The sequence below is a fragment of the Saprolegnia diclina genome (assembly GCF_000281045.1).
Source record: "Saprolegnia diclina VS20 unplaced genomic scaffold supercont1.4, whole genome shotgun sequence".
In the NCBI taxonomy this organism is placed as follows: domain Eukaryota; phylum Oomycota; class Saprolegniomycetes; order Saprolegniales; family Saprolegniaceae; genus Saprolegnia; species Saprolegnia diclina.
Window position 1 is genome coordinate 629452 of NW_008246071.1, and position 25746 is coordinate 655197.

The 25746-nt window shown below is 58.6% G+C and overlaps 15 protein-coding genes across 15 annotated transcripts; 7 read left to right on the top strand and 8 right to left on the bottom strand.

Moving 5' to 3' along the window:
- The first annotated feature begins 50 nt into the window (after nt 1–50).
- Nucleotides 51–1753, top strand: SDRG_01927 (hypothetical protein). Its single transcript, XM_008607483.1, has 3 exons — nt 51–590; nt 639–1028; nt 1072–1753. The coding sequence occupies exons 1-3, from the start codon at nt 91–93 to the stop codon at nt 1706–1708; spliced, it is 1527 nt and encodes a 508-aa protein (XP_008605705.1). The 5' UTR covers nt 51–90; the 3' UTR covers nt 1709–1753.
- SDRG_01928 (hypothetical protein) lies at nt 1715–2527 on the bottom strand. The gene is made up of 5 exons (XM_008607484.1): nt 2296–2527; nt 2158–2243; nt 1990–2107; nt 1878–1939; nt 1715–1833 (listed from the first exon to the last, which is right to left on the bottom strand). Exons 1-5 carry the CDS (start codon nt 2491–2493, stop codon nt 1755–1757), a joined length of 543 nt encoding a protein of 180 aa, XP_008605706.1. The 5' UTR covers nt 2494–2527; the 3' UTR covers nt 1715–1754.
- A 290-nt stretch (nt 2528–2817) lies between these two features.
- Nucleotides 2818–3539, top strand: SDRG_01929 (hypothetical protein). The gene is made up of 4 exons (XM_008607485.1): nt 2818–2835; nt 2893–3104; nt 3155–3359; nt 3413–3539. The coding sequence occupies exons 2-4, from the start codon at nt 2920–2922 to the stop codon at nt 3476–3478; spliced, it is 456 nt and encodes a 151-aa protein (XP_008605707.1). The 5' UTR covers nt 2818–2835; nt 2893–2919; the 3' UTR covers nt 3479–3539.
- On the bottom strand, nt 3475–6309 carry SDRG_01930 (hypothetical protein; the record flags this gene model as incomplete). The annotated part of the gene is made up of 3 exons (XM_008607486.1): nt 3475–4616; nt 4672–5762; nt 5816–6309. The coding sequence occupies 3 exons, from the start codon at nt 6307–6309 to the stop codon at nt 3475–3477; spliced, it is 2727 nt and encodes a 908-aa protein (XP_008605708.1).
- A 394-nt stretch (nt 6310–6703) lies between these two features.
- Nucleotides 6704–8625, bottom strand: SDRG_01931 (hypothetical protein). The gene is made up of 3 exons (XM_008607487.1): nt 8486–8625; nt 7615–8442; nt 6704–7553 (listed from the first exon to the last, which is right to left on the bottom strand). The coding sequence occupies exons 1-3, from the start codon at nt 8618–8620 to the stop codon at nt 6774–6776; spliced, it is 1743 nt and encodes a 580-aa protein (XP_008605709.1). The 5' UTR covers nt 8621–8625; the 3' UTR covers nt 6704–6773.
- Nucleotides 8626–9039: 414 nt separating this feature from the next.
- Nucleotides 9040–10097, bottom strand: SDRG_01932 (hypothetical protein). Its single transcript, XM_008607488.1, has 5 exons — nt 10000–10097; nt 9640–9955; nt 9463–9594; nt 9264–9417; nt 9040–9214 (listed from the first exon to the last, which is right to left on the bottom strand). Exons 1-5 carry the CDS (start codon nt 10086–10088, stop codon nt 9198–9200), a joined length of 708 nt encoding a protein of 235 aa, XP_008605710.1. The 5' UTR covers nt 10089–10097; the 3' UTR covers nt 9040–9197.
- Nucleotides 10098–10542: 445 nt separating this feature from the next.
- Nucleotides 10543–11072, top strand: SDRG_01933 (hypothetical protein). The gene is made up of 3 exons (XM_008607489.1): nt 10543–10749; nt 10798–10823; nt 10874–11072. Exons 1-3 carry the CDS (start codon nt 10571–10573, stop codon nt 11038–11040), a joined length of 372 nt encoding a protein of 123 aa, XP_008605711.1. The 5' UTR covers nt 10543–10570; the 3' UTR covers nt 11041–11072.
- Nucleotides 11054–11897, bottom strand: SDRG_01934 (hypothetical protein). Its single transcript, XM_008607490.1, has 2 exons — nt 11338–11897; nt 11054–11291 (listed from the first exon to the last, which is right to left on the bottom strand). The coding sequence occupies exons 1-2, from the start codon at nt 11863–11865 to the stop codon at nt 11094–11096; spliced, it is 726 nt and encodes a 241-aa protein (XP_008605712.1). The 5' UTR covers nt 11866–11897; the 3' UTR covers nt 11054–11093.
- A 216-nt stretch (nt 11898–12113) lies between these two features.
- Nucleotides 12114–14166, top strand: SDRG_01935 (hypothetical protein). Its single transcript, XM_008607491.1, has 7 exons — nt 12114–12782; nt 12835–13006; nt 13048–13239; nt 13284–13452; nt 13504–13631; nt 13679–13876; nt 13929–14166. Exons 1-7 carry the CDS (start codon nt 12172–12174, stop codon nt 14025–14027), a joined length of 1569 nt encoding a protein of 522 aa, XP_008605713.1. The 5' UTR covers nt 12114–12171; the 3' UTR covers nt 14028–14166.
- On the bottom strand, nt 14154–15704 carry SDRG_01936 (hypothetical protein; the record flags this gene model as incomplete). Its single annotated transcript, XM_008607492.1, has 1 exon — nt 14154–15704. The coding sequence occupies one exon, from the start codon at nt 15702–15704 to the stop codon at nt 14154–14156; it is 1551 nt and encodes a 516-aa protein (XP_008605714.1).
- Nucleotides 15705–16565: 861 nt separating this feature from the next.
- Nucleotides 16566–17225, top strand: SDRG_01937 (histone H2A). Its single transcript, XM_008607493.1, has one exon. The coding sequence runs from the start codon at nt 16603–16605 to the stop codon at nt 17029–17031; it is 429 nt and encodes a 142-aa protein (XP_008605715.1). The 5' UTR covers nt 16566–16602; the 3' UTR covers nt 17032–17225.
- SDRG_01938 (hypothetical protein) lies at nt 17152–17892 on the bottom strand. Its single transcript, XM_008607494.1, has one exon. The coding sequence runs from the start codon at nt 17865–17867 to the stop codon at nt 17226–17228; it is 642 nt and encodes a 213-aa protein (XP_008605716.1). The 5' UTR covers nt 17868–17892; the 3' UTR covers nt 17152–17225.
- A 698-nt stretch (nt 17893–18590) lies between these two features.
- Nucleotides 18591–22252, top strand: SDRG_01939 (hypothetical protein). The gene is made up of 18 exons (XM_008607495.1): nt 18591–18682; nt 18808–18870; nt 18921–19193; nt 19240–19415; nt 19465–19524; nt 19571–19681; nt 19728–19839; nt 19883–20082; nt 20123–20188; nt 20236–20298; nt 20343–20746; nt 20793–21079; nt 21126–21268; nt 21315–21442; nt 21492–21576; nt 21637–21806; nt 21857–22001; nt 22048–22252. The coding sequence occupies exons 1-18, from the start codon at nt 18631–18633 to the stop codon at nt 22162–22164; spliced, it is 2655 nt and encodes an 884-aa protein (XP_008605717.1). The 5' UTR covers nt 18591–18630; the 3' UTR covers nt 22165–22252.
- A 320-nt stretch (nt 22253–22572) lies between these two features.
- Nucleotides 22573–23813, top strand: SDRG_01940 (hypothetical protein). The gene has a single exon (XM_008607496.1). It carries the CDS (start codon nt 22599–22601, stop codon nt 23715–23717), a length of 1119 nt encoding a protein of 372 aa, XP_008605718.1. The 5' UTR covers nt 22573–22598; the 3' UTR covers nt 23718–23813.
- Nucleotides 23778–25701, bottom strand: SDRG_01941 (hypothetical protein; the record flags this gene model as incomplete). The annotated part of the gene is made up of 10 exons (XM_008607497.1): nt 23778–23940; nt 23993–24177; nt 24220–24363; nt 24406–24486; nt 24527–24595; nt 24649–24744; nt 24793–24930; nt 24982–25067; nt 25124–25292; nt 25336–25701. The coding sequence occupies 10 exons, from the start codon at nt 25699–25701 to the stop codon at nt 23778–23780; spliced, it is 1497 nt and encodes a 498-aa protein (XP_008605719.1).
- Nucleotides 25702–25746: the final 45 nt, after the last annotated feature.

The following is a 25746-nucleotide window of genomic DNA, read 5'->3' on the forward strand; positions in this document are numbered from 1 at the left end:
TTTATGGCGCGGATGACCTAGGTTGAGGCCAAAAAGTCCTAATTTGACGCACACCCGATTATTTCCGAAGAATACGCTGGACGCGGAGCGATGGACGAGGCCAAGGCCGACGAGTACGCGGCCCAGCGCCGCCTCGACGAAGCCCACGGCCTGCGCGACGACTCTCTCATGCATCTCTCTTCGGCGGACGGTGGTGGCCACGCCGAGTCGGCCGACCACGACGGCCAGAACGTCGAGGACATGGAAGAGTTTGACGAAATGGAGTTTGTCGAGCTCAACCGCAAGATAGCCAAGCATACAAAGGGCGGCGAGAAGATGGGCAAGGTCATGAAGCCGCTTCGACCGTCCAAGTGCCCACTGACGAGCGAGATGAAGACGACGCGCGCAGCGTCACGCGTCATTGAGCGGCTCGGTATCGAGCGCGTCCAGGAGATTCAGACCGAGTACGCTGCGCTCAAGTCCAAGTTTGGCGAGCACGAGTACGAGAAGGCCAACACGATGATTCGCAACCTCATGGCCATGGGGCTAAGTCAAATTGAGATCCGGGGCATCCTCGGCGTCGGCGGCTATCGGCTCCAGCGACTGTACAGGTCCGTTTTGCCATCATCCACCTTGGTCTCACGCATTACATGTCGTAGCGCGCAGCTCACGAAACCACACGAAGGCCACTACATTAGCGACGCAACGATCCACGTGCCCGTCATCTCGACCATCCCCAACTTGTGCGACATTGTGCTCAAGAAGATGTCGTCGTTCCCGCAGTTGCTGGAGCGCATCACGTTCACGCCCATCAACCCGTCCGAGATCGACCCGCAAGACACGATGCTCATGAAGCTCCTCGAAGACTCGCAAGTGCTCCTCGGGGACCCGAAGGCGTGTCTCAAGGTCCTCCCCGTCGCGCGCAATCTCAAGTGGATGCAGTCGACATTTGCCGGCGTCGACGCGCTCTTGCACCAAGAGAAGCGCAACTTTGCCCTCACGCGCGCCGGCGGTATCATGGGCGTGCACATGGCACAATATGTCCTCGGGTAAGACGTCGTCCTGCATGCCTCCTATATCATTTTGCTGCAGGTGGATCATTGCCAAGGAGCGCCATTTCATGCACGCTGTGCAGTTCCAGGCCAAGCGCGAGTTTCGGCCGCTCGAGATGCGGTACCGGCACTTCAAGGAGGTGACGGTCGGCATCCTCGGCTTTGGCGACATTGGCATGGCGATCGGGAAGCTCGTGTTCAACGCCGGTTTCCGCGTCGTGGGCCTCAAGCGGGACATTGCGCACCACGCGGGCATCGACTGCGGCATTGACGTCTCGGAGAACTTGGAGTACGTCTTATCCCGCGCCGACTATGTAATCAACGTGCTCCCGAGCACGCAGGCGACGCGGCACTGCCTCTCGGGCGACGTGCTCCGGGTGTGTGCCAAGAAGAAGGCGTGCTTTATCAACGTCGGGCGCGGCGACGTCATTGACGAAGCGTCGCTTGTGAACGCGTTCAAGCGCAAGTGGCTCTCGAGCGCGGTCTTGGATGTATTTGCTGTCGAGCCGCTCCCAATTGACTCGGTGCTCTGGACCCACCCGCTCGTGACGATCACGCCGCATGTCGCGGCGCTCAGCATGGCCGAGGACGTCGCGGATGTGTTTTTGAAAAACCTCTGGCTCTACCTCTCCAACTCGACGCTGAGCTACTTGGTCGAGTGGGAGCGCGGGTACTAGGACTCATATCTGCAGCGTAATTGGAGCGTGTATTTGTGCAGCACATTTACGCCATCGACTTCATGCATTTCGAGCCCAGCGATGTGATCATCTTGCGGCCGTACGGGATGTAGCTCGCCGAGTACCTACATGGAGTCCTTTGCAGGTTTGTGGATCAAGAAGCGCGTACCACACAGCAGCGCCAAACTGGACCAGCACCAAAAGAAGAATGAGCAGTCCAAGGTTTGGTGCCTAGACCGTCGAAATACTTGGAATCAACGCCAGATGCCAGACGCGAGTACCAGAATTGCGAGTACGAGGACGAGCACGATCATGCTGATGTAAATAGCGGCAGCAATACGACGCACGGGCTTCATCATGAGCTTCACTTGCTGCGCCGGACCCACGAGAAAGCCCGACCTACAGAATGGTCATTCGTCGTGCTCGTTGCCGCGCGTCATCGTCCATACCCGCAAAGCGCAATGATGTTGCCGAGCGAGTAGAGAATACCAAACTTGGCGCCGTTGCGCGACCCAGCCAAGAGCGCAAACGTCGACTAGGTTCACGCAGAAGCATGAGGCGACAGGTATCGAGCCAAGCGGCCGTACGACAAAGCTAATGACGTAGCCAAGGCCAAAGCAGATACCAAAGCCGATCATGCGCTGCTTCTTGGTGAGCTTTTGGCAGCCGCAGCCGGCCTCTTCCATGGCCGAGTCGCTTGCGGTCGTGCCCGGGACCTTGATGTTGGCGACGGCCGTCACGGCGCTCGACGACGTCCCGCCCAGCATGATGCGCACGCGGTCCATGATACCGGAACGGAAATGTAAATTTGGGTCGCTGGGTTGTTTTGGCTGTTTCAACCTCCAGCCCATTTGATTCGTAGAAATGCACTGCAATTCAACCAATCTCAACGCTCTGATAGACTTGCAGGCAAGCGATTGGTGCGTTTGGCCACGTCGAGCTTCAAAGCTCTGAATGCACGCACATCTTGACCCTCCCGTTCGGTCTAAGGAGGGCTGTGTTGTCCTTATACTCGTCATATAGCGCCCTCTCTCACTCTAAAATACGTCCTATTGAGCACTCCAGTCTTATGGGCTTTTGCATTGAGCAATGTGTCCTTGACCAACCACGTTCCTTGCTTGAATGGCGTGCGTTTAGCCAGATGGAATTGCACCATGATTGGCCATAATCTTAGGATATGCTAGGGGATTGCCCAATCCGCCGCCAGCTCCATGGGCATCTACGGCGTCGGCGTCGACCTGGTCAAGACCGCGCGGCTGCGCCAGTCCTACTGCGCATACGGCGACCGCTTCCTGAAGCGGTATCTGCACCCCAAGGAGATTGCCCACTTCATGACGCTGCTCGCGGACGACTCTGCGCAGGGCGTGACCAACCAGACCCAGTTCCTCGCCTCACGGTAACGTCCTGTGCCACGGTCGCGCCGCCTGCCACTCGCATTTTCGGTAGGTGGGCCGTCAAGGAGGCGACGCTCAAGGCCTTCAAGTCCTGGCGCATCCTCTTTCCTGAGGTCTACGTGGACAAGCAATGTGCCGCCGTGCCGCCTCACGTCGCCGCCACGTCAGGACTTCCGCCGCGCAAGGCGTCACCGGTCGTGCCCGTCCTTACGTTTGACGGTACAACCCACTCGCTCGCGTCGGCGCTGGCCATTCAGGTAGACACTACAGTATTGTCTGCTAGTCTTGTATATATATATGTTTATGGTAGCACACGCACGTGACGATTTCGCACGACGGCGACTACACGGTGGCGACGGTCGTCTTGGAGACTTAGAACGACATCTTGCGGCCCAGCCCGTCGTAATGCGCGTGAATGAAGCTCATGATCGCATCGAGCGCCGCGAGGTGGACGAGCGCCGACGTATCTTCCGCCGCGTTGGCAAACAGCGCGGTATGCGCCGCCTGCGCGTGGGCTTCCGAGAGCCGTCGGAAGGTTTGGAGCGCGTCGCTCATATTGGTGGCCGCACAGAAAGTCGTTTTGAACCAGACGCAGACGTTGCGCTCGTCGGCAGCCGCAAGCGCACGCTCATACCGGGCCATGTCGTGGGCGACCATGCCTTCCCACTCAATGTAGCGGCCGACGCGCTTGACAAAGTCGACGCGGCCATGCGTGAGCTTGGCGTTATCGAGCGCCACACAGTCGATGAGGAGGAACATGGAGGCTTGCCACCGCTTGGCGTGCTTCTCCATGTAGGCCGCGAACGCATCGCCTTGGGCCAACGTCGTTGGCGGCGGCACCCAGTGCGCAATCGAGTCGAGCAGATGGCACTGCTCCTGGAGGAGCTCTTGCTGCAGGAGCGGGCTCGACACTTCTTGCTCCACGTGGTACGTAAAGACTTGCCAAATCGAAAGCAGGAGTGGGAGGCCCGTGCTAAGGAGCGGGTCGTCTTTCGCCGAGGCAAAGTGCGCATCGGCCCACGGGCCGGCCTCTTCGACGTCGGGAGCGAGCAAATTCGAAATGAATTCGTGCACGACGGTCGGGTGCTGCCGCTGGAGCTGGTACGTCACGACGTTGAGGAGGATCGAGAGCAGAAGGAGCTTGTTCTGGAGCTCGAGGTTCGCGCGCGCATTGTCGGATGCTTCGTCGACCACGATGACCTTCATCTGCGCCAGGAACGTAAACATGCGCTGGAGCTGCAGGTACCCCTTGTCGCCAAGCAGCTGCGTCTGGATCGGCGTCGTGCCGCTCGGCTTGGTCACGACGATTGTCTGCGGCGCCGAGAGCGACATGAACGCGAGGTTGACGCTAATGGGCTTGGCCAAGCCAGGAACGTCGACCTCGACGTAGAGCATGCTCGGACGGCGCGGCGCGGTCGGCGACTCGGCGAGCGCAATGTCCTTGTAGACGGCGTGGGCCGTCAAGTACGCCTTGGCTGTCTCGATGCTGATGCTGCCGCGTGCCAGCATGTAGGCTATCGTATCAAGCAAGTATCAACAAAGATTCCTTTGACAAAGCACATGGCGTACCGCAGAGCTCGGTCACGAGTTCGTTGGGCGCGCCGGCCGCGACAGCAATGTTGCGCGCGTGCAGTGCCATGTGCCCCTGGTTGATGCCCGTGATGGCAAGGGCACGGACGGCGGCAAAGTTTTGGGCAAGGCCGACGCTGACAAGGATGCCCGCCAGCGCCTGTGCCGAGGGACGACCGAGAATCGCATGCGTCGCCGCGTACCCTGGGTGCGTCTGGAGCGCGCCGCCTTTCGAGCCGACCGACATGGGCAGCTCGAGCGTCCCGACAAGCTTGTCGCCGACGATCGCGTACTTGGTCAAGCTCGTGTACTGGCCGTGGCGAGACGCATAGCAGTGCGCGGCAGCCTCGATCGCGCGCCAGTCCTGACCGGTCGCAACAGCGGCAGCGTCAATGCCGTTGAGAATGCCCTTGTTGTTGGTCACCGCCCGGAACGGGTCGTTGATCGCAAAGTCGTTGGCTTCGACGATGCGGCTGGCGACCGTCATGCCCGCCGCACCCTTCCAGCCCAACGACGCAATCGGGATCGAGAACGACGACCGCGCGCGCCGCGCGACGCAGAGGTTTGTGAGGATGCGCAGGCCGGCGCGGGAGTGCGTAATGCGCGCAACCTCGGCCGAGAGACCTTCGGCGATCGTGTTGACAATGTTGGCGCCCATGGCCTCGCACACATCGACGTCAATGTGCACGACGAGCGTCGCCGCGTCACCGCTCGGGCGTACGACGAGCTCGTCATCGTAGCCCGCGTACCAGCCAAAGGCCGTCGACGGCGCCAACGGCGAGACCTCGCGCGCGTAGACGTGGAGCACGCCGCCACCACGGCGCTTCATGTTGGCGCACAAGTTGGTGTTGGCATAGTCGACGAGGTAGTCGCGGTGCGACGCGATCGCCGCAATCGCCGCGGGCACGTCCGCCGTGTCGAGCAGCTGGATCTGCGACGTCATAATGTTGCCCGATGTCTCGGTGTGGAAGCCGCCACCGTAGGCCGCAATGAGCTTGGCGGCACTGGACGCGGCCGCGACGACCGACGGCTCTTCGACGGCCATGGGCACCGAGAGGCTGCGGCCGTCAATCACAAAGTTGAGCCCAAGACTACGAAGCAATCCACCATGAGTTGCAAAGATATAGAGCGTAAAATAGTGTACCCGAGCGGGATACCAAGGACGCCAATGCAGTTTTCGATCATGAGGTTGGCCGTTCGCGATGGCAGCGCGCCGATCTCCTCGAGCGCCATGCTCGGGACATGCCCGATGCTCGTCTTGCGCGGGCGCAGCTTGGGCGAGCCCATTTGGTCGACGTCGCTACCACGGCGTGTGTGCGACGGCAGCGCCGACGGGTACATGAGCGAGAGCACATCGTAGCGCTCCCGCAGCGTCTTGTTGTAAAAGCCAGACCAGATCGACGGCTGCGAGTCGGGCACTTGGTCGTCTGTAGCCGTCGGCGCGGGCGTCAAGGCGCCGTAGCCGACCTGGCGCGCTGGCCGCGGGGCGGCGGCGGCCTTTCGTAGCGCCGACAGCGTGGCTTCCAGTTTGGCCAAGGCCGCGTCGACGACGGTAATGTCATTGGGCGAAGCGCTTTGGAGCGCAGACAGGGCGCCGTCCAGCGCGTGCTGGGCCGTGCCAAGAGACTGGAGGACCATCGAGGAGGTAGTGAAGTGATGTGATGCTGGTCGCCTTGGGCCGGCCTCGCTATCCGGATACCAGCTGGGATTCGCGGGCGGCCATTCGTCAAGACGCGATGTATCTCGGATGTATCTGCCCACTGTATCCGGATGACCGTTACTTCAAGCGACAGCCAATGAGACGACGAGCGGACCGTGATTTCGACCAATCACAGGTGGAATAAACGACGAAGGCGTAGAGAAGCGCGGACATGTCCCCGGGCCCCCTCTTTTTTACTGAGGTTGAGAGTGGCATCGAGAGACGCGTGTCGTTGCCGGCAATGGCAATCGCCGCAAGCGAGGAACTCCCTCGTGGAAGTCGCTCGCCTTCTCACTGCTATTTCCCGCGAACCCGCGCGAAGATAAACTCTCAATACGAAACGCTTTTTTGATAACGTGGCGCGCTGCCATCACACCTTGGTTTGCATAATTCATGGACAATGCTACATAAACCAAGCGCTGTCGGTGAAGCCGCGCTGCAGCTGGAAGCGCCGTGTTCCTGCGCCAGACACGGGCATAATGCTATGAAAGACGGCAACGGGATCGTCGGCGGTTGTGTCGTCAGTGATCGCGATGCTCGCATCTTCAAGCTGCCGGTCGAGACACGAGCCGAGGCTGAGACGCACGACGTGCGTGGCGGCGCCATCCTTTTTACATACAAGAAAGCAGTCGACACCACGTTGCCCGAGGGTTGGGTACTGCTTGTAGCGAGGGTTCGCCGCAAAGGCCTCGTAGATGGACCCGCCCGACTCGACAACATCGCCATGCTCCGGCACGAAGCAGCGCACGAGACGAAAAAGCGTGCGCTCCTTGAAACCATTATACAGCTGACTGGCATAAGACGTCGCACGTCGAGCTGGCTGGACGACGCCCGATGGAAGAGGAAGAAGAGCGCTGCTCACATGATGTGCGTCCGTGCTTGTACGAGAACGGCGGCGGCCAAAGCCGTAGACGAGTGGGATGCTCCCAATCATGATGGAGATGGCGATGCAGCCAAGCGCCACCTCTTGCTGGTGCTCTGGGTCTGTCATGGCGAGCACTCGAAAGAGCCAAAAGTAGAGGCCCACGAGAGGGGTGTTGGCCTGTACATACAAGAGCGGGATGGCGAAGAACGTGACGCCCATCGCCATGAGCGTCTTGTCGACTTCGATAAAACAGTGCTCCTTTCGCCATTTCTTGAGTACTTTGCCCACGAGACAGAGCGCTAAGTAGGCAAACCACACCTATCAAAAGGACAATGTCGTCAAGATGGAATGTTACGAGGTTGGGTTTCGAGATAAGTACCGTGCGAGAAAAGTACAAAAACGCGATAAAGAGGTAGTAGACGTCCGAGATTTGAGTGGCCCGTATCGCGGCGATACCGACGTACTCGATACTGAGCCACACGTCAATCGAAAACAAGGTGCACACGACGGGGTCACGCAGCACGATGGACGTCGGATCGCCCATGACAATCTCAAAGCTCCAGTCTCGGCTCGGTCGAGGTACCATGTGTCCGTGGTGCTTGACAATGTGGCGCAGCTCGCCGCAAAATCGATAGTAGCGCGAATACGACATCCAAACCACAAAGCCAATTAAACCAACGCGGTATACGAACTTGAACCAGAGCCAATAGTGAAATTTCGGGAGCTGGACCGTAAACGTCAATGTAAAGACGCTTGTCGTTGGTGCACTTGACGCAATATCATCGCCACTCGTGAGCCAAACGCAGCCTTGGGCCACGACAAAACTCAGAAGCGTGACGCACTGGCAAGCTCCGCGCTTATGCCAGCGCATGGCGTCACTCGCGTTGCGGTGGTCAGCGGCCGCAAAAGCGCAGAGAACGTCCTGGTACGATGGGGCGTAAAAGAGGACGCCGGGCTTGCTGTACAGAAACGAGAGGCAGTCGGTCACGGGCGCCATATCCCGCATGTCCAAAAGCGTTCGAAAGACGTCGGTACGCAGTGTCACGTTGCGGTAAAACGCAGGCCGATTGGCAAGCCCCGTACTGCTAACGAGGTCCAGCGTCAAGTTCAAGTACGCGATATCGTACGCCGACGTCGTGTCCCATGCTGCCACCGGCGCGCGCGCTCCTTGCCACGGAAAAGCTTCCGATATGTACGCCTTGAGCGGCTAAATGATCCTAGTCAGAGAGGGCACTAATGCCAAACTGTACCATGAGGGTGATGTTGAGCAGCATGAAGAGGCTCGTTGCGATCGAGACGCGGTTCCATGTGACCACATACGGCGGTCGCGTCGCCAGCGCACAGCTCTGGACGCTCGGGCTCACACGGACTGAGCTACTTGGCATTTGCGCAACTCCTGTTTTTACATATCTCTAGCGGTTACACCGCTGGTCATGACGTGGCACGCTAAAAACCAATGGCGCCGAAAATTGGTACACGAAACGGACACCCGCGCGCCCGCGCTATGTCGACTTTCTGCATACACACCGACCGGTCAAGTTACTCAATCGCTCCCGAACGCGTTCACTGGCGGGGTCGTTGTCCTGTCTCCACGAGGTAGTACCCGCCAGGTGAGTGAGGCCCTTTCAGTGCCAGAGCAAAGCGACGCAGCTTTGGCAATTCCACCAGCTAGCAGTGGTATTAGAGCGACGGAAGTGCGACCCACTCGGCGTTTCTAAGCGCGCGCTCGGTGCCATAACGTCCAAAGCTACTCGGCAGCAGCGCTAGCTGGGACACTGGTTTGCCAGAGCACAGAAAAAAATTCGCCGCGAATAAGTCGCTTCGCCCTATTTTCCCTGCTGTTGTCATGCAAAGAGACACCACTTGTGAGAAAGGGCTTGTCATCGCGTTCATCTTGACGTTAAATAGACCCAGCACAGCCGTATGTGCATCACAGAGATGGTCAAATGTAGGCTCGTGAGGTCACAGAATGCACAGTTCTACCAAAATCACATCAACACTCGAATCTTGTCGGTCGCAAAAATGGACCTGGGTTGAGCTGAATGAGGGTGTAAATGTGCTTTTGCACACTGGCTAGAAGCGCGTTGACGACCGCCAGCAACGCGTAGAGCTGAAGTGTAGAGACTTGAATCATCTCGGTATACGCTTCAAATGCCAGCACAGCAAACGGAAGCCACACCGTCTAGGCAAAATGTACGAGCGATCAACATCGTGGCCATGTGTGTACCAGTGCAACGATGGCGTTTTGCAGGCCAAAGTACACGGAGAGCTTGCGAGAATGCGCTGCTTTGAGCAGAAGGTTGGCGCGGAACGACCGCAAGCGTGACGTGCGCGTCAGGAGCGGCCAGAGCGTCAAGGTCTACGACTGCGTTTCGGACGCCATTGGATCCAAGCACCAGGCTACCTGAAGAGCAAAGACGGCCCAGAGAATGCAGCGCGACACCATGTCTGCCAGTGAAGGGTAATGCGATCGGTTGAGCGCGTCAAAATAGTTGGCGACGGCGAGCACGGCGCCCATGAGCCCGAAAAACACGGGGATGAGCAGGAAGCGAAAGTAGTCAAGTTGCACGAGCGACGCGCGGCGTGGCCGGGCGGCTTGCACCGGCGATGGCGGCGCATTGGGATTCGCAGACGACGTCAGTGCGGCGCTGCCTTCGAACGCTCTAGGTGTCGCTGTGTCATTGGCCTTGACCGGCGACTTGCCGCCGTACGCTTGGAGTCTATGCATCCTCTCAGCATGTGGGCTATATGCACTTGCGCGTACCCTGCGAGCGCTAACGCAGTTGCAGTCGCAGTGACGGTCGCTGCCACAGGCCAGCGTTGCCGGACCGCCTTCGCCGCTGTTTGCATCATCGTCCTTTCCCAAGCAGAAATGACACTATTTCCGTCGGTAGACGTCAAATATAGAATACACAGCAATAGCGTACCCATGGGGTCTTCAGCCAACTACGTAGGTGCTGGTGGAACAACGAGAATGCGTTGCTGTTAGTGTCGTGCACGTCGCATTGTCTTTGGCAGGAGTGACATGCACGAGCATCTCCCGACGGCGTCGCATCGATGCTCGACAACCCAACTCTATTTCAAACCATAAAAATTAACGCTATTAAAACTACTTCGTCAATTGCATGTTGGTTTTTGCTGCGCTATGGAGGGCGAAGGTATTGCTCTTGAGCTCAAGACTGAGGCTGTACATTCCAGTGCGAGTGCTGACGTCAAGCTCTACACTTATAGCATCGAGCCGTCGCCCAACACGTTCGAATACTATTACTACTCTCACAGTATTTTCTTGCACATTTCTGGAAATAGTCTATTGTCAGCGAAAGGTTGCGGCCAAAATGAAGATCGTTGCCTTTGTCGTTGCCATCGTCGCGGGGGCGTCCGCCATTGCCTCGCACAGCGGCGCCTTTACGCTTGCGCGGACGGCGTGCGACGCTAAAGACTGTCCGCATGGCGGCTGCTACTTTCAAGACTGCGCAACCAGCGTCTCGTGCACCGGTGGCGTCTGTGATTTTCGGTACATTTGCCTCTGCCAGTGTCCTGGCATGCTCATTGAGCTGCATAGGAACTGCGTGGCGCCGATTTGCCAAGGTTTTCGTGCCGTTGTGACTGCTGCAAGCTTTGTGATGCCATATGAGTAGGCGGCCGCTGTGGCTTTCTCGGGTCGACGGGGGCGACCTGCCCGGGCGGCAGCTGCGCCTTTCTGGACGTCGCCGAAGCCTTGACCGATGGCTACTGCACTGGCGGTAGCTGCACGCTCGATAATAAGGCCCACCCGACATCGTTCTCGTCGTCACTGAGCATGTAGCTAATGCCAAGAATGCCCACATGTACCATCCATGTCATTAGTTGTTGCCTGCGTTAGTACGAAATGAGCGGGTGAATCGGCCACACTCTCTCCGACTCGAGCTCGACCGTGATGGGATCCCTGTAAATCGTAAGGTACTCGTCCAGCGTCATGAGTTCCGGGCTCTTGGCAACGAGCTGCACGAGCTCGGCCGATGGAAACAGCACTTGGTCGCTGTTGCTTGGCGCCGCGAGGGACTTTTTGATGTTTGCCTACTCCAAGTGTTAGCATTGACGCGGTTAAAAGGAGAGCACAGACGGCAGGCTGTGTCCCGAGGCGGCGCGCGAGCGTCACGAGGTTGAAGAACATGGTGCTCGCTGCTTGTGGGACGTCGCTTTCGTTGGCGTCGTTGGGCTTGCTGATCGAAAGCTTCTTAAAGAACAAGCTTGGGATCAGCCGCTTCGAGTTGTCGTCGCAGGTCGCGACCACCTTGACGTCCGAGACGTTGGGGAAGTCGTGGAGCGCGACGCAGATGTCGGTAAAGTGATCCGCAGTGGACTCGATGAGCACGACGAGCGCACCGTCGAGCATAAAGACGAGCCCGGAGGCGTCGCAGCTGAGACTCTGCAGCGTCTTGACGAAGAAGTCTTGGATCTTCTTGGGACCATCGACGTCCGTGCTCGAGTACGTCCCAACAAAGCACGAGCGCGAGTAGAACGTCGCCTTCAAGCTCGAGAGGCTCATGTTTTGCATCACGTCCAGCAGCGATGGACCGAGGATGTCGTCCTCTTTCATCACGTCGGGCAGCGCCATGGGGCTACCCTCTTCATCCTGCGTCGTGGCCATGGTGGCGCCGGTTCAAGATACGGCTTGATCTTCAAGTTTACCCGACCAAGTCGGGTAGGAGATCTAGAAAGCGGACAGGTCTCTGTGCAATGGAGTTGTTGTGTGCACATTCAACAGCTTTATGGGCACGACGCTATAGCACAAGCCTGGTAATGCTGCAAGTATTGCCATGGCGATCAGCATCTACGTCGGTACACGATGTCGCGGGCAAGGCGTGTCATGTCGGCTATAAGACATATTGTACGGAAGTGGCAGTTACTCCAGTCCCGCCACGGGTAGAAGGGCGGCCGCGTGCGTCACGGCGCGATGCCTCCCGACGCGGCAAAAGATCGGGCGATGCTAAAAAACATGGTACATCGAAGCCGACGGCGCCTCGTGAGCGTAAGTGCCGGCCAGCCCCTGCACGATGTGCTGCAGGAGTCCCCTCCAAAGCCACCCCCTTGCACGCCCCATCCGACCCCGAATAAAGCCACTCTACTCACACCGCAGCGCAACTACGTCGCTTCCGTGCCTTTGGAGCCCATTTCAATGAGCGAACACTATCAGCAGCTTGTGGCAACCGAGAGCCTTCGCGGTGACAAGCACATTCCTCGACGCCGAGCGATGCGAGACAAGGAGCTGGGCGACGTGCGGAAGCTCCAGCACATTGTGAAGAAGAACAGTCATCGGCGAAACGCCGGCGTGGCGACCTCAATTGCACAAGCCCACGAGCCTGAGAGAGTAGGACCCATCGAGCCAGTGCGCGCGGACCAACGCGGCGTCCGCCCCGTCAAAAAGATCTTTCAAAAAGCGGTGCACAAAATCATGGCCCAACCAGAGCACCAGCATGCGGCGCACCATGCCCACAGCATTCACTTGGATCCGCACAAGTGGTTTGAAGCCCTTCGGGAGAGCGTCGAGGCGCCCACAGCCACAGCGTACTCATCACTTCGATTGTATCTTTTCGGAGGCGCCACTGGGAATGACTAGCCTCCAGCCCGCGCTGGCCCACACAAAAATGGAGCCCATGACGTACGGCGCCACGATCTTTCTCCAGTCAATGTCGACACACACCTGTCTTTTGCTCGAAGACGTGCACGGCAAGAGTATACGCAACCGAACGGCGCCCGACGACCCGCGCCCCGGCTCGTGCTTTCGACTTGTACGTCATCCCAACCACACTTTGACTTACATCGACTATAGGTAGACTTTACAAACCCGACACGGACGGGGGCGATCCACGATGGCGATACCATTTGGCTGCAGCTCGTCGGGCCGCAAAAGCCGCTGCATCCGTCCACCAACGACGTGCTCGAGGATTATGTGACCGAACGTCAGTTCTACTTGGCGCGATCGACTGCCCCCGAGCTCGACTACTCGGGGCCGACGCCCGAGGTTCGTTGGCTATGCGTGGCTCGACACGTGTAACGCGGTTGTAGCTTTTGGTGCTCGCAAGCTTGCTGGAAGTGAGCGTTCCTCGACTGAGCCACTATGGCTACGATGCATCGCTCGGTGACCATCTACGGTCGCTGCCGCCACCAATGCAATTAGCGCAGTGGCACATTCAGCTGTCGCCGTCCGCGCTTTTGCGCGACGATCCTTTAGAAGGTGCGCTATCATTTTCCATCTCACCTTGGTGAAGAAGGCACGTTGTACTAGACGACGCACTCCGCCCAAGCGTTCATGCCGGCGGCTGCCTGCGCAACTTTGCCATCGTGCACCTGACACTCGCAAGCGAGCATCTCGGGCTCGAAGTGAATAGTGCCTCCGAGCGTGCCGTCCTTGCGGTGCGATCGATATGGGTTCGAGTGTCGTCGTTTCAACGTGTCCGTAGCCGCCGCGCGCCGAGCGCAACCTGGCCGAGTGGCGACTCTGCCTCTCGGAGCGCGGTCCATCACCGCCACTGCAAAAAGCGTCCTCCACGAGCAGCTTGACCAAAGCGCATATGAGTTTACACAAGAGCCGCGCTCGTGCCGACACCTTTAGCCAGCAACAGTCGCAACTCGCACACGCACGGCATCATTTGCACGAGGTATCCATTCTATTGTGTCGCTCTAAAATGTGCATTGATCGTGGTGGTGTAGACCAGCTGCAACCACTTGGCGCTCGTCGACAAGGCCAAAGAAGACAGTGCGGCCACGTACTTTATTCAGAGACTTCATCAAGAGACGCTCAGCCCGTGAACGACTTTTTGGTTTGCTTTGGTGCACGTCCATCCGTCGAATATATGGACCTCGCGCCGAGAAGGGTCAACAAAAGTGGACGGTGAAGGTTATGCTACAGAGCTCAATGCAAGAAGTATCGACTATTTAAGCCGCGTCGTCCTCGGCGTCGTCAGTGGCACCGGCCGCTTTTCGGTCTTGGATCGCCTTTCGCTTGCGCTTCTTGCGCTCGCGCTGCGCGTCGGTTTTTTCCCGCTTGCGCTTGCTGCTGCTTCCGTCGGAGCGCTCAAAGTACGCGACAAAGAAGCCGTTTGTGCCATCTTCCAAGCCGTTGGCGCGCACGAGGCAGTCGGCTTGGTCGTCGCTCAAGCCGTCGACGACGACGCCGCGACGCGGCCACGTTGGGAGCGCCTTTACGAGGTGGAACGGCGTGCCCGCGGCCTGCGACGCCTGGAGCGCGGCCACGACAACGTCTTCGTTCTCCTTTTCAAAGATCGAGCACGTCGAGTACGCAATGCGCTGGACGCTCGGAAATGAAAAAGCTTTTTGAAGCGCCTCGAGCTGAAAGTCGGCGAGCGCCTGGAGCCGCGCTTGAACCTCGTTGGCACTTTCACCTGCCTCGCCATTGCTCGCTTCGTACTCGTCGTCGGCTTCAAAGCCCTGCTTCATGGTTGCGAGTTCCAAAAGATGGTCGAGCCGGTTCGACATGCCCGAGCCCGAGCACGACGGATCGAGGAGGATGCTTGTCACGTTGGCGTACTTGGCATCGTGCACGTTGACGTCCAGAAACGACTGCAAACACGGCTCGACAATCTTGTCGGCACCCGCGCCCTTCATGCGCCGCTTGAGCAAGTCGAGGCGCGTCGCCGACCGGTCAAAGGCAAAGACGCGGAGCGGGCGCGGCGAACTCTTGCGCGCCACAAGCATCGCTGCGTGGCTCGTCTTGTTGCCAGGCGCAGCGCAGGCGTCAATGACGTCCCCGAGGTCGTTATGGCCGCGCTCGCCCTGGAGCACATAGGCCGAGAAGCAACTGGCCTTGTCCTGGAGAATGAGGCGGCCCGAGACGACGCTCTCGTGCGTATGCAGCTCCGTGCCCGGCGGGAACACAATGAGGTCGCCAACGTGCGCGTCAACTTCAAACGAGAGGTCCTCGGGCAACTTCAAGGCGGCGCGGATCGCAGGGACAGAGTCGATCGGCTCGGTCACGCGGAGCGTGTTGATGCGGGCGTAGCGCGGCAGTCGCTGGGACTCGGACATGCGGTTCTCTTCGGGCAAAAGTTCTTCGTCCGTCTTGACTTTGGCCTTGATCTTAAGACGCACGAGCGCTTGCTTGAGTGCATTGTGCTGCGTAAGCACCTGCTTCTTGACAAAGCCGCCACCCTGGATCTTCTTGTCCTTCCCAAACATGAGATCGTAGATCGCAATGTAGTAGAGCGCTTGCTGCGACGTGGTCGGGCCGGCCTTCTTGGGCGGCGCCTTGCCCGAGGCCTTGGGCGACTTTTTGATGATCTTGGTGAGCTCGGGCACGGCCGCAATGAGCTGGTCGAGCAGCGGCTTGTAGCGCAGCGTTTGGCACACGAGCGCAAAGCAGTTGCGCTTGGACTTGATCTTATCGGCGTACGTGAGGCTCTTGAGGCCACCGCTGTGGCGGAAGAGACCTTCGAGGACACCCGCGGCCTCAGCGTAGAGCGTGCTCATGGTCAAAGTAAGATTGATGCACCAACCAAAACCGTATAATGCATCCGGATAACGTACCACGGGGTGGAGGACGCAAGGGTTGCCGTCAAGCCGCTTGGGCGCGCTGCGCACTCGTCGAGCTCGTATTGAGAAGCTTTCAGGATGGTGCTCCGCGCATGAGACGCTTGAATAGTCTTCGCTACCAACATGGCTTCGATTTTGCACCGTTCGAGGTCTGCTTGCATTTACACCTCTACGTGCTTCCAGGCGATGCGAGCTTAGAGAGTTTAGGTTCGCTGTGCACTCACTGCATGCAGATTTGCTTGTCTTTGACGGTGAGCCCGCACGCTCAGCTTGGATCTCTCTGCCTGCGCCGACATCGCTTCCGCGGACGCGAAGCTCGTTTCGCCCAAGGTGCGAGTCTGTTACGCATTGCCATCGTCAGAGGCTTCCTGTAGACGGTGTGCAGCATCCTTGGGCATGCGATGCCAAAGGTGAACGTGGTCGTGGACTCCTCTGCAGGCTGCCGCCTGTTCTGCGGAGGCTGGCCGTGGCGCTGACCCTTCAACGTTCAAAATCCTGTTTTGGAGGGAACGCTGGACTAATAATAATATTAAGAAAATCGAAGTGATACCTCAAACCTGTGACAATAAATACCCTGTAATAATATTGAGGTCGCTGTCATAGATGGCTAATATGAAACAGATGTTAAACCTTTGAAACATGATTTGCTGCGAGTATCGACTTTGGATTATTCGAAGCATGAGCAATTGAATATTTCGCGGGCGACAAATCCGACAATGGACCAATCACAGACGTCTTCGGTGTCTTTTTGACCAATGAGATGTGCTATCCGGTGCCGGAGCCGGAGTTGGTTCAGTATTTTTTTGGCCTCGTCGAGCACAGTAAGAATCGAAGAATGTCGGGCATCCCTGTGGGCGGTGGCAAGGGCGGCAAAGGCGGCAAGGGCGGCAAGGGTGGCAAGGGCGTGACCTCCAAGAAGGCGCCGCAGTCGCGCTCGAGCCGCGCTGGCCTCCAGTTCCCCGTGGGTCGTATCCACCGCTTCCTGAAGAAGCGCGTGGCCAACAACCAGCGCATTGGCGCGACGGCCGCCGTGTACACGGCCGCCATCATGGAGTACCTTACGGCGGAAGTGCTTGAGCTGGCAGGCAACGCGTCGAAGGACCTCAAGGTGAAGCGCATCACGCCGCGTCATTTGCAGCTTGCGATTCGAGGTGACGAAGAGCTCGATACGCTCATCAAGGCCACGATCGCTGGCGGCGGCGTTATCCCGTACATCCACAAGTCTCTTGTCGGCAAGATCATGCCCAAGAAGAAGCCCATGTAAACACTCTATCTCTGCCCGACGCGCCGTCGTTGGTCCCTCATTTATCAGATGCATCGCGTCCGAGCGTCGATGCTGTTTCTAGTAGTGCGTTAATCTGCAATGAACGCCCATTCACGTATGCTTGCATCTTCATAGTACAGGTCGACAACGCTCTTCATGACGCTAATATACTTCTTACACACATTACATTCGTGCTACTCCATGTTGATGTCCCACACGTTCTCATACGGGGTTGTCAGCTCGTCTTCGTCGTCGTCGACGCGGTACAGTGTCTCCTTTCGAGATGACGACAAGCACGGGGCATCAACACCACCCGAGCTGTCGTCGTCGTTGTCGATAAAGTTGAGGTGCAGCCGCAGTGCGCGGCCAACGTGTGTCATGGGCGGCTTGGCGTGCTGTTGGTCTTCAACAAAGGCCTTGACAGACGACACGACCAAGCCGCCCCACAGCACGGTGCCAAAGAACGCCCAGAAACGCGTGTACGCCTCGCCGTGCCCAAGGCCGTGCGTGAGGTCGCTGTTCATCTGTGCATGCATGGCCCGTGTCGTGGACGCGTTCTGCATGCGACTCAAGAAGACATTCATGTCGATCGAGTCCATGCGTGACGTCGCCACAAGCGCACGCATGTACAAGCGCTGCGCCTCTTGGGACATGGCAAAGCGCTGACCGTCGACGCGCTGGACGACGAGGCTCGGGTGCACGTGGCTGAGCGCCTGGAGCACGCGGAGCTGGCGCGTCGCGTCATCCGGATGCAAGTTGGCGTCGGCGACGAGCCGCTTGAGGTGGTTGTTGGTCGTCTGGGCGAGCCCGCGGAGGCCGAGGAGACGTCGGTTCATGGTCGAACGATATTTGGAAACTGCGATCCAAGCGGATCTGGGCCGTTTGGGTCGATGAGCCAATCAGAAACGCAGTTTTTGAAATCCGAAGAAACCCCGTCGAAGACGCCACCTTCTTCAACTTGAGCTCGTCTTCTTCTTTGCGCCATCATCCAAACGTTTACGATGTTAGCTACTCGTCGAGGTCATCAAAGGTCGGCCACCGCCCCTCGCGTCCACAGTATACAAGAGCCTGCCTTCTTGGCACCATGTGCCAACGCAGGAGATGTCGGGAGGGGCCTGGAGGCCCAAGATGGTCGTCGAAGCCGCGGAGATTTAGCATGCGTGGTGTCTGTTGACATCCCTTGCGTTTCAGCGCTGATCTCGTGTGCGACCAGATGCAGAATGATGGTTGTCAGCGTCTCTATGGATCTTCAAATGTGGTGTTTCAAAACGGAAAACTCGACAAAGGAAGCGGATAGACATCACAAATTTAGACTTTTTGTTGTTGACAATAGAGCCCGTTCATGTTGCTCACACGTCTGGTATTTGACAGCAAGTGACCATGCGCCTGTGTGGACTTGGCGACGGTAGTACAGTGCACGCAGCATGTTGAAGCTGGCTCGGCAAGATCGCGCATCTGATGCCAATTGAATATCCATTTGCAGAGGTAACCCGTGACAATGGATTGTTTCAGATATCGAATATAGCCGGTAACTGCGGGTATTTATTTTAAGAGGAAAACCCTGTTTGAACTTTCAATCCTCGGCGGCGGTGGACGAGGATGTTCTTGGAGAAGCCGTCGCTAGTCCGCCACTCGAATGCTGCGGGTCGAGGTCCGTGCAGGATACCATGCTCGCTGCCTGCGCCCGCTTATCATCATCAGGCGTATGCCATGGGCGAAAGCTGCGAGCTCGGCGCGATGCAGCTTCAACCGCAACCTTACGTTTTTGTGGCATAGACTGCGCGATCTATGGCATCGACGCGCATCCGACCGAGCCCAAGTTTGCGACCGCAGGCGGTGGTACGGGCCAATGCAGCACTGTGCGAGGTACTTAGCACGCTCTGGTGTAGACAACTGCGTCAAGATCTGGTCCATGACGCCGTCACCAGATCAAGAAGGGCCAGTGTACGAGCTCTTGGCCACGTTAGCCTGGCACGAGCAAGCAGTGAATTGCGTACGCTGGTCCCACAGCGGCAAATACCTCGCGTCGGGCTCGGACGACCACTCAGTGCTCATCTACGAGCTACAAGAAGGCGAGCCGTCGGCGGTGCCCTTTGGCTCGAACCGAGAGCCCAACAAGGAAAAATGGGTCCGCTGCGCCATGCTCAAGAACCACACGATGGGTACGATCTTCGCTGCTCTCCAGATCCAACTTAGCCCGTTCTGTAGATGTGCAGGACGTCGCGTGGTCGCCGGACGACCGCATGCTGGCGACGTGCAGTATCGACAACTCGATTTTGATCTGGTCGATGGACCAACTCTCGGCTGTGATGACGCACCCGATCCAGCACCTCACAGGGCACAATGGCTGGGTCAAAGGCGTGGCCTGGGATCCCGTTGGCAAGGTACTTCTTCTATCGAGCTACAGCATGTCGCAAATGCGCGAACACATAGTACTTGACGAGTGCTGGCGAAGACAAGTCGGTCATCGTGTGGCGCGTGGATACGTGGGAAGTGCGTTCCTTCATGTCACTAGGATAGCATTCGAGAATGGCTCTAGATTGAGGAGAAGATTGAAGCGCCGTTCGAGCACTGCGCCAGTACGTCGCACTTTCGCCGGCTCTCGTGGGCACCCGACGGCAGCCTCCTCTGTGCCACCCACGCCCACATCGTACGTGGCTCATGCGTTGGCCTCTATCGAATGACGCGTCCGGTAGTCCAAACAAGACGTCGGTGCCTTCATCCAGCGCAAGTCGTGGGCGAATGACGTCAACCTTGTCGGGCACCGGGGCGTCGTGACGTGTGCCCGCTTCAACCCGCGTCTCTTTGGTACGTCCATCGATGGCTGCTGCGAATGCTAAGGGATGAGTAGCCAAGACGGCCAATCAAGAATTTGCGTGCTGTGCGCTCGGCGGGGATGACTGCACCGTGACGATTTGGCTCGCACACGTCGCGCGACCGCTCGTGGCTGTCACCGAGTGTTTTGACGCGTCCGTGACCGATCTGAGTTGGTCCCACGACGGCTTTACGCTCCTCTGTGCGTCCTTGGACGGCGCTGTCTGCGTCTTCCAGGTACGCGTCTCGATCATCATGTGCTCTCACGCGACACTAGCTCACGGCGGACGAGCTCGGAACGCCCATGACACCGCAAGAGCAGAGCCGACTGTTGCAGCAAAAGGTGGGACGACCACCTTTGGACAGGTCGCAAATCCTACGGTTGTCTAGTACGGATCGTTGGCCGGCCGAACCTCGGGCAGTACGTTGATCGAAGACCCGCTGCAGCTCGAGGTACCTTATTTGCAAAAGAATCACATAACGAAGTGGTGTTGCAGCTAGAAGCACGCCAACAGCAAGCCGCGCCGACGCAGTTGGATCGCTTGGCCAAGCGCCTGACGCCCCTCGGCGCCTCCAACGCGACGCTGGATCTACCACCGACCGCGTCAGCCCCGACAGTATTTGAACCGGCGCCGGCACCAACTGTGTTTACGCTCACGGCGCGCCCCAAGACAAAACCATCGGACGCACCAACGCCAGCCAACACGCCCGTCTCGGTGCTCGTGCCCCGTCCCAAGAGCAAGGACGCCGTTACGACGCTAGTCGCTCGGCCCAAAGTGCTCAAGAAACCCGAGACGAGCAGCAAGGAGGCCGAGGACGAGGACAACGAGCCCATCATCAAGCGCAAACGCATGCTCGAGACGACGCCCAAGCCACGGGCCAACGCCAACACACTCCTCGTGTCTGTCACTTCGTAGTGTCGTCGAGGATTGCTTATCTGAGACTAGGGTCGATGTCGACGACAAGCAAGATGTCTTTCCTGAGCTAACGTCGCGGGCGCTGTTCACGCACACGATTGCGCTGCCCCGGGGCACGACCCGCGTCCTCGAATGCAAGCTCGGCGACGACTACTCGTCCATCACGTGCACGGACGCGGGGGCGTGTCAGTGGATGGACCGTCTGCCTGGCGTCGTCGTGCGCATGGTCGGCAACGAAGCGTTCTGCGCCTTTGGCACGACGGACGGCAGTTTGTACGTGCTCTCGGCGTCGGGCCGGCGTCTCTTTCCCTGCATTGGTCTCTGCATGCATCATGTCGTATCGCTCACTGATACATGGTGTAGCGCTGGGCCATGAGCTCGCAGCGCTGGAAGTGAGTCCGCAGACCTCGCCGTACCTTCTCGCGATTCTTCGCAATGGCGACGTCAAGACGTGGAACGTGCTGACGCCGCGTGCGGCTGTGACCACGTCGCTCCGCTCTGTGGCGGTGCGTCTCTTGTGGCTATGAAATATGGTCGTAGCATGTGCGCTAGACGGTCAAGTCGACGCTGATTCGATCGCATGTGACGGCGACGGGCCAGCCGATCGTGACGATGGCGCTGTCAGGGGCCGAGCGCAGCCGCCTGCACTCGTTCACGTTTGATCTCGCCATGCTGTGCTGGTACAACCCACCTCGAATCGGTCGCAGACGCATCGAATGCTGGGCGTAGGATGCGTGTGGCGGACGACCATTTCTCGTACTCGGACTTTCAGACGTCGCTGTCGACGGATGCGGTCGTCGCCGCCGACGTGCCGGTACGTCGGACACGGCGCAATGTATGCAGCTTCAGTTATCTCTTAACAACGTCGGGATAGGTGGGCCCGCTCCGCCGGCTCCAGAACGCGTCGACGCATTCGCGGTCGGCCAAGCACATGCTGTCGGGCATGACCAACATGGTGCTCCAGCGCCATGTGACGCGGACACACCTCGAGCACCAATTGGCTGCGTCAATGGCACTCGAGAGTGCGACCGAGTACAACTACTGGTAAAGCGTTCGCCGTCGTCTGTGGTCGTCGTCTGACGCATCTGCCACAGGCTCAAGGTCTATGCACGGTACCTTGCGCAGGAAGGGGATGTTGCACGGCTGGAAGAGCTCTGCTCGGAGCTCCTTGGCCCGCTCTCAGCGTCGGGTAGCGCCACCACAATTCATGGCGAGGCAGCGTGGCACCCACGTGTCTTGGTGAGTCTGATGGTTCTTGAAGGACGCCGTCTCACGAACACGGTAGGGCGCGTCCAAGCGCGACCTTCTCCGAACGATCGTGATGCCGCAAATGGCCTCCAACCGCGTGCTCCAGCGACTGGTGCTCAAGTACCAAGTGCAGCTTGACGAAGCGCGGCCGTAGACGGCGCTGCGAGTACAATGCTTGGCCCGTTCGAGTAGCCGTGAGGTGGACTGTCGCCAGGAATACTAAGATCATCCTCATCCTTTCGTCATCGCGCTTGTTGCCACAGTGGGACACGCCGCGTGCTGCAACCTACGGCTGGCATCTGCTGGATGCGCCGCGACGATGTGGCCACTCGATTCTGGTTCGCGCTGGCTTCTCGCGCGTTCGTGGCCATCCGCGTTGGCAACCATTCGGCGCCCATCACCCAGCCCGCTGGCCCGATCCCAGTGTACCTACCACCAGCTCCTGCCACCGACCGCCGATGCCCGCCACGTTCCGCCTCCCATCATCCGAGTAGCTCGCTCGATTTGCGACGATCGCGTGCTTCGAGGCACGGGCTTCGAATTCGAAGCCGTTTTTCCGGACGATGTATCCGGAATCACGTGCGCCGGATGTCATTGGTGGTTTTATCCGGATGCGCGGAAGATCTGACCGCGCGCAGTTTCGAATTTGCTATGAAGGGGGAGAGCGACCAGCAGCAGCAGCTCCGGCGGTTCGAGCTCCGCGTCAGCGTCCGGGACTTCCTTGCGGCCCGCGCGGGCGAGGCCACCATGCTCGTGACGACGTCCGCCGAGGTGCAGCAGGACGCGCTCGAGGCCATGAGCCGGCTTCTCTGCAAGGAGCGCGTGCTCCATGCGATCACAACGGTGCATGGCACGTCGACCTTGATCGCGGTCGACAACCTCCCGGCCATGTGGCGCTGCGCGGCTGCGGTCGGAGGAACCATGAACATGCGCAAGCAAGCCGGCCCGATGCCCGACTTTGTCGTCAAGGAGCTCTGCTGCGCGATGGTGGTCATGGCGCTCAAAATGAACGGTTACGTCATGATGGGCGACCAAGGCACGTACATGCTGCCCAAGCAAACTCGAAGCGACATGGTGCAGTGCGTCCACTTCTCCGAGATGCACCTCGTGCACGATGAGGTCGTCGCCGTCTTCTCCCCTGTCGTGTACCATCTCAACAAGGCCGACGCCGCTGTCCACGCGATCCGGTCGAATGCGATGGGTCTCCCCGTCTCGGATGCGAGCCTCACACACCAGCTTCAGACCCACGCTGCCGTGTTTGCGATGCCCAAGATGAACCATTGCCGTATCATGCAGTACACGACGCACCCGCCTCCCATGATCGGCACGACGGGTATGCTGCCGACCGAAGCCGACTTTCGCAAGCAGTGGATGGATGTCCATGGCATCACGCTGCCTGGTGATCTTGGTGGATATCTTCGCGTCCAGTTTCCGTCCGGTGCCGTCGTCACCTACCCGGCCGCTTGCGTTGCGACAAACTGGCACATCCTCTCCAAGCAGTCGCGGGCCGAGGCGAACGACATCACCCGGCTGGTCATGGTCTCGATGCACGGTTTCTTTGGCCCGGCGGCCGTCAACGTCCGAAGCGAGCAGTTTGAGCCCAAGGTCGCGACGCTTCTGCCAGCCTCAGCATTGCTCCAGGCAACGTTGCGGAAACGCGACGAGCACCAAGCCCCCGCGCTCACAAAGCGCAAAAAAGTCTACTAGGCCAAGGCTTAGTCCAACTCCCACATTTATTGTATACGCATCGTCATCGATTTGGTCTGTTTACGCAATGTACTCGAAGTGCAAGACAGCGTTGCGCAGGTCGTACACGTCCTTGGGCGTGAACGCATACGTCCTTGTCGGCGTCAAGTGCGACGACGCGGCAAACTCGACGAGCTTCTCCATGTACTTGAGGCGTTGGTCGTCCTTGAACGGCAGCAGAAATCTGAGCAGCACGCAATCAGTCTCTCGTCTCAACCAATCACCTCCACACGTACACGGACGATTCGACCGACACCTTGGCGCGTGGCTTCAAGATCGACGTCCACGCCGGCGCGTCACCACCCAGTGCAGGCTTGGTGATCAAGTGGGACGCATGGACCGAGAGATGCACATGATCAAACAAGCCGCGGTACCGACTCTTCTTGAGGACTTCATCGAGGTTGCCCGTGAGCAGCGTGATCTACCGCATTGCTTGGCGCATGTCATGCATGCGGCGATCTACCTTGGCGTTGCCGAGGGTCTCGAGAATGTTGCGGGCGCGCTTCCGAGCATCTCTCTCGTCGTCGTCGTGGGAGGTTTGGTTGCTCTCGTCGAGCTCTACGACCTTGACGTCGTCTTCGCCAATGCCGCTGTACACATCATGGGCCTAGTCGCATCGTGAGGCCATGGGCATGGAGCGAATGAGCACCTTGGCCATCTTGTAAATGTCGCCCGTCTCGATCTCGTGGAGGCACGAGAGGACGTTGAAGACCGCGACCTCGGCCGTGTTCTACAGCGTTGTGAGGACAGGGTGGGCGATGCAAAACGACGTGGCGGTTCTGTTCACAGCCCGAGCCTTTGTTGTGGATCTCAAAGAGACCGTCCGCAAACTTGTTGGACTACAGTAAGACGAGTTGAGATAGTTGTGACGTCATATCGTCAGCCAGATTACACGAAAGCAGTCGACACCAAAAGAGACGTAGGGCCCGACGATGATGTCGAGCCAAAAGCCGCGGCAGAGCACCGAGCCATGTCCGCGCTTGGTAGCCTATGCTCGATAGGGTAGGACGCGCGTGGGCATACCGTGATGTAGTACCTCAGTGTAAGAGGCCATGGACCGGTTCGGACTCGTGTACGTCTGGTCGCCAAACTCGAATGCGATGCCCGAGTTGCGCCACTCTTTGAACTGTCGGGCGTGGACCACGGACGCTTGGTCGATCTTCTTGAGTGACATCTACGTATCGCGCTTATGATTTCGCGTATAGAGACGCATGTATGACGCAACCGTATAGTCCCAATCAAAGAGGTTGGTGCGGTAATCGTAGCGGTTCTCGTAGAAGTGACGGAGCCGATGGTCGCGGAGCTTGACAACTAGGTGAGCATGCATGAAGCGACGCTTGTATACAGAGCACCATGCGTAGTAGTACTGTCAAAGGGGACGGACGTGTGCCACGACTGGAACGTCTCGACTAGCGCGTCGCGGTCCTTCATCTTCAAGTGCGAGACATCGACCAAGTCAGCGAGCCGGCCGTGTTCGTTGCAGACGAGCTCGACAAGCTCCTTCGCCTTTTCCTCGATATACTCGGACGTGCGCTCCTACGCGTACGAGTGAGCTCCTGTACTTTGGCGGCGAGCGCACCTGCAGCAGCGCATTGCCAAAGATCTCCAAGAATGTGTTGCAGCGCTGGCGGAGCGGCAGCTCCCACTCGTGGACGATCTGGAGCAGCAGGAGCGCACGCGCGAGCGACTCGTTGGCCTTTTCAAACAAGTAGATGTGCAGCGGCCGCTTCTGCCACCGGCGAGAGCGCGAGATGGTTGTGAGCACATGGCGAATGTCGCCCGGGTTGACGACCAAGATGGTGAGCGGCGTCATGTCTTCGTCATCACCAGTAGCTTGGTCATTGGCCGCTGGAGTCGACACGCCTTCCTGGAGGTCAAAGGCCGGGGAGAAGCCCCACATGCCCAGCGTCCCCAGCGAGAGGAGGTTGCCCGTCTTGGACGTCATGCTGCTCGCTTCTTCGAAAATGCTACCAGATCTTACGCAGCGCTT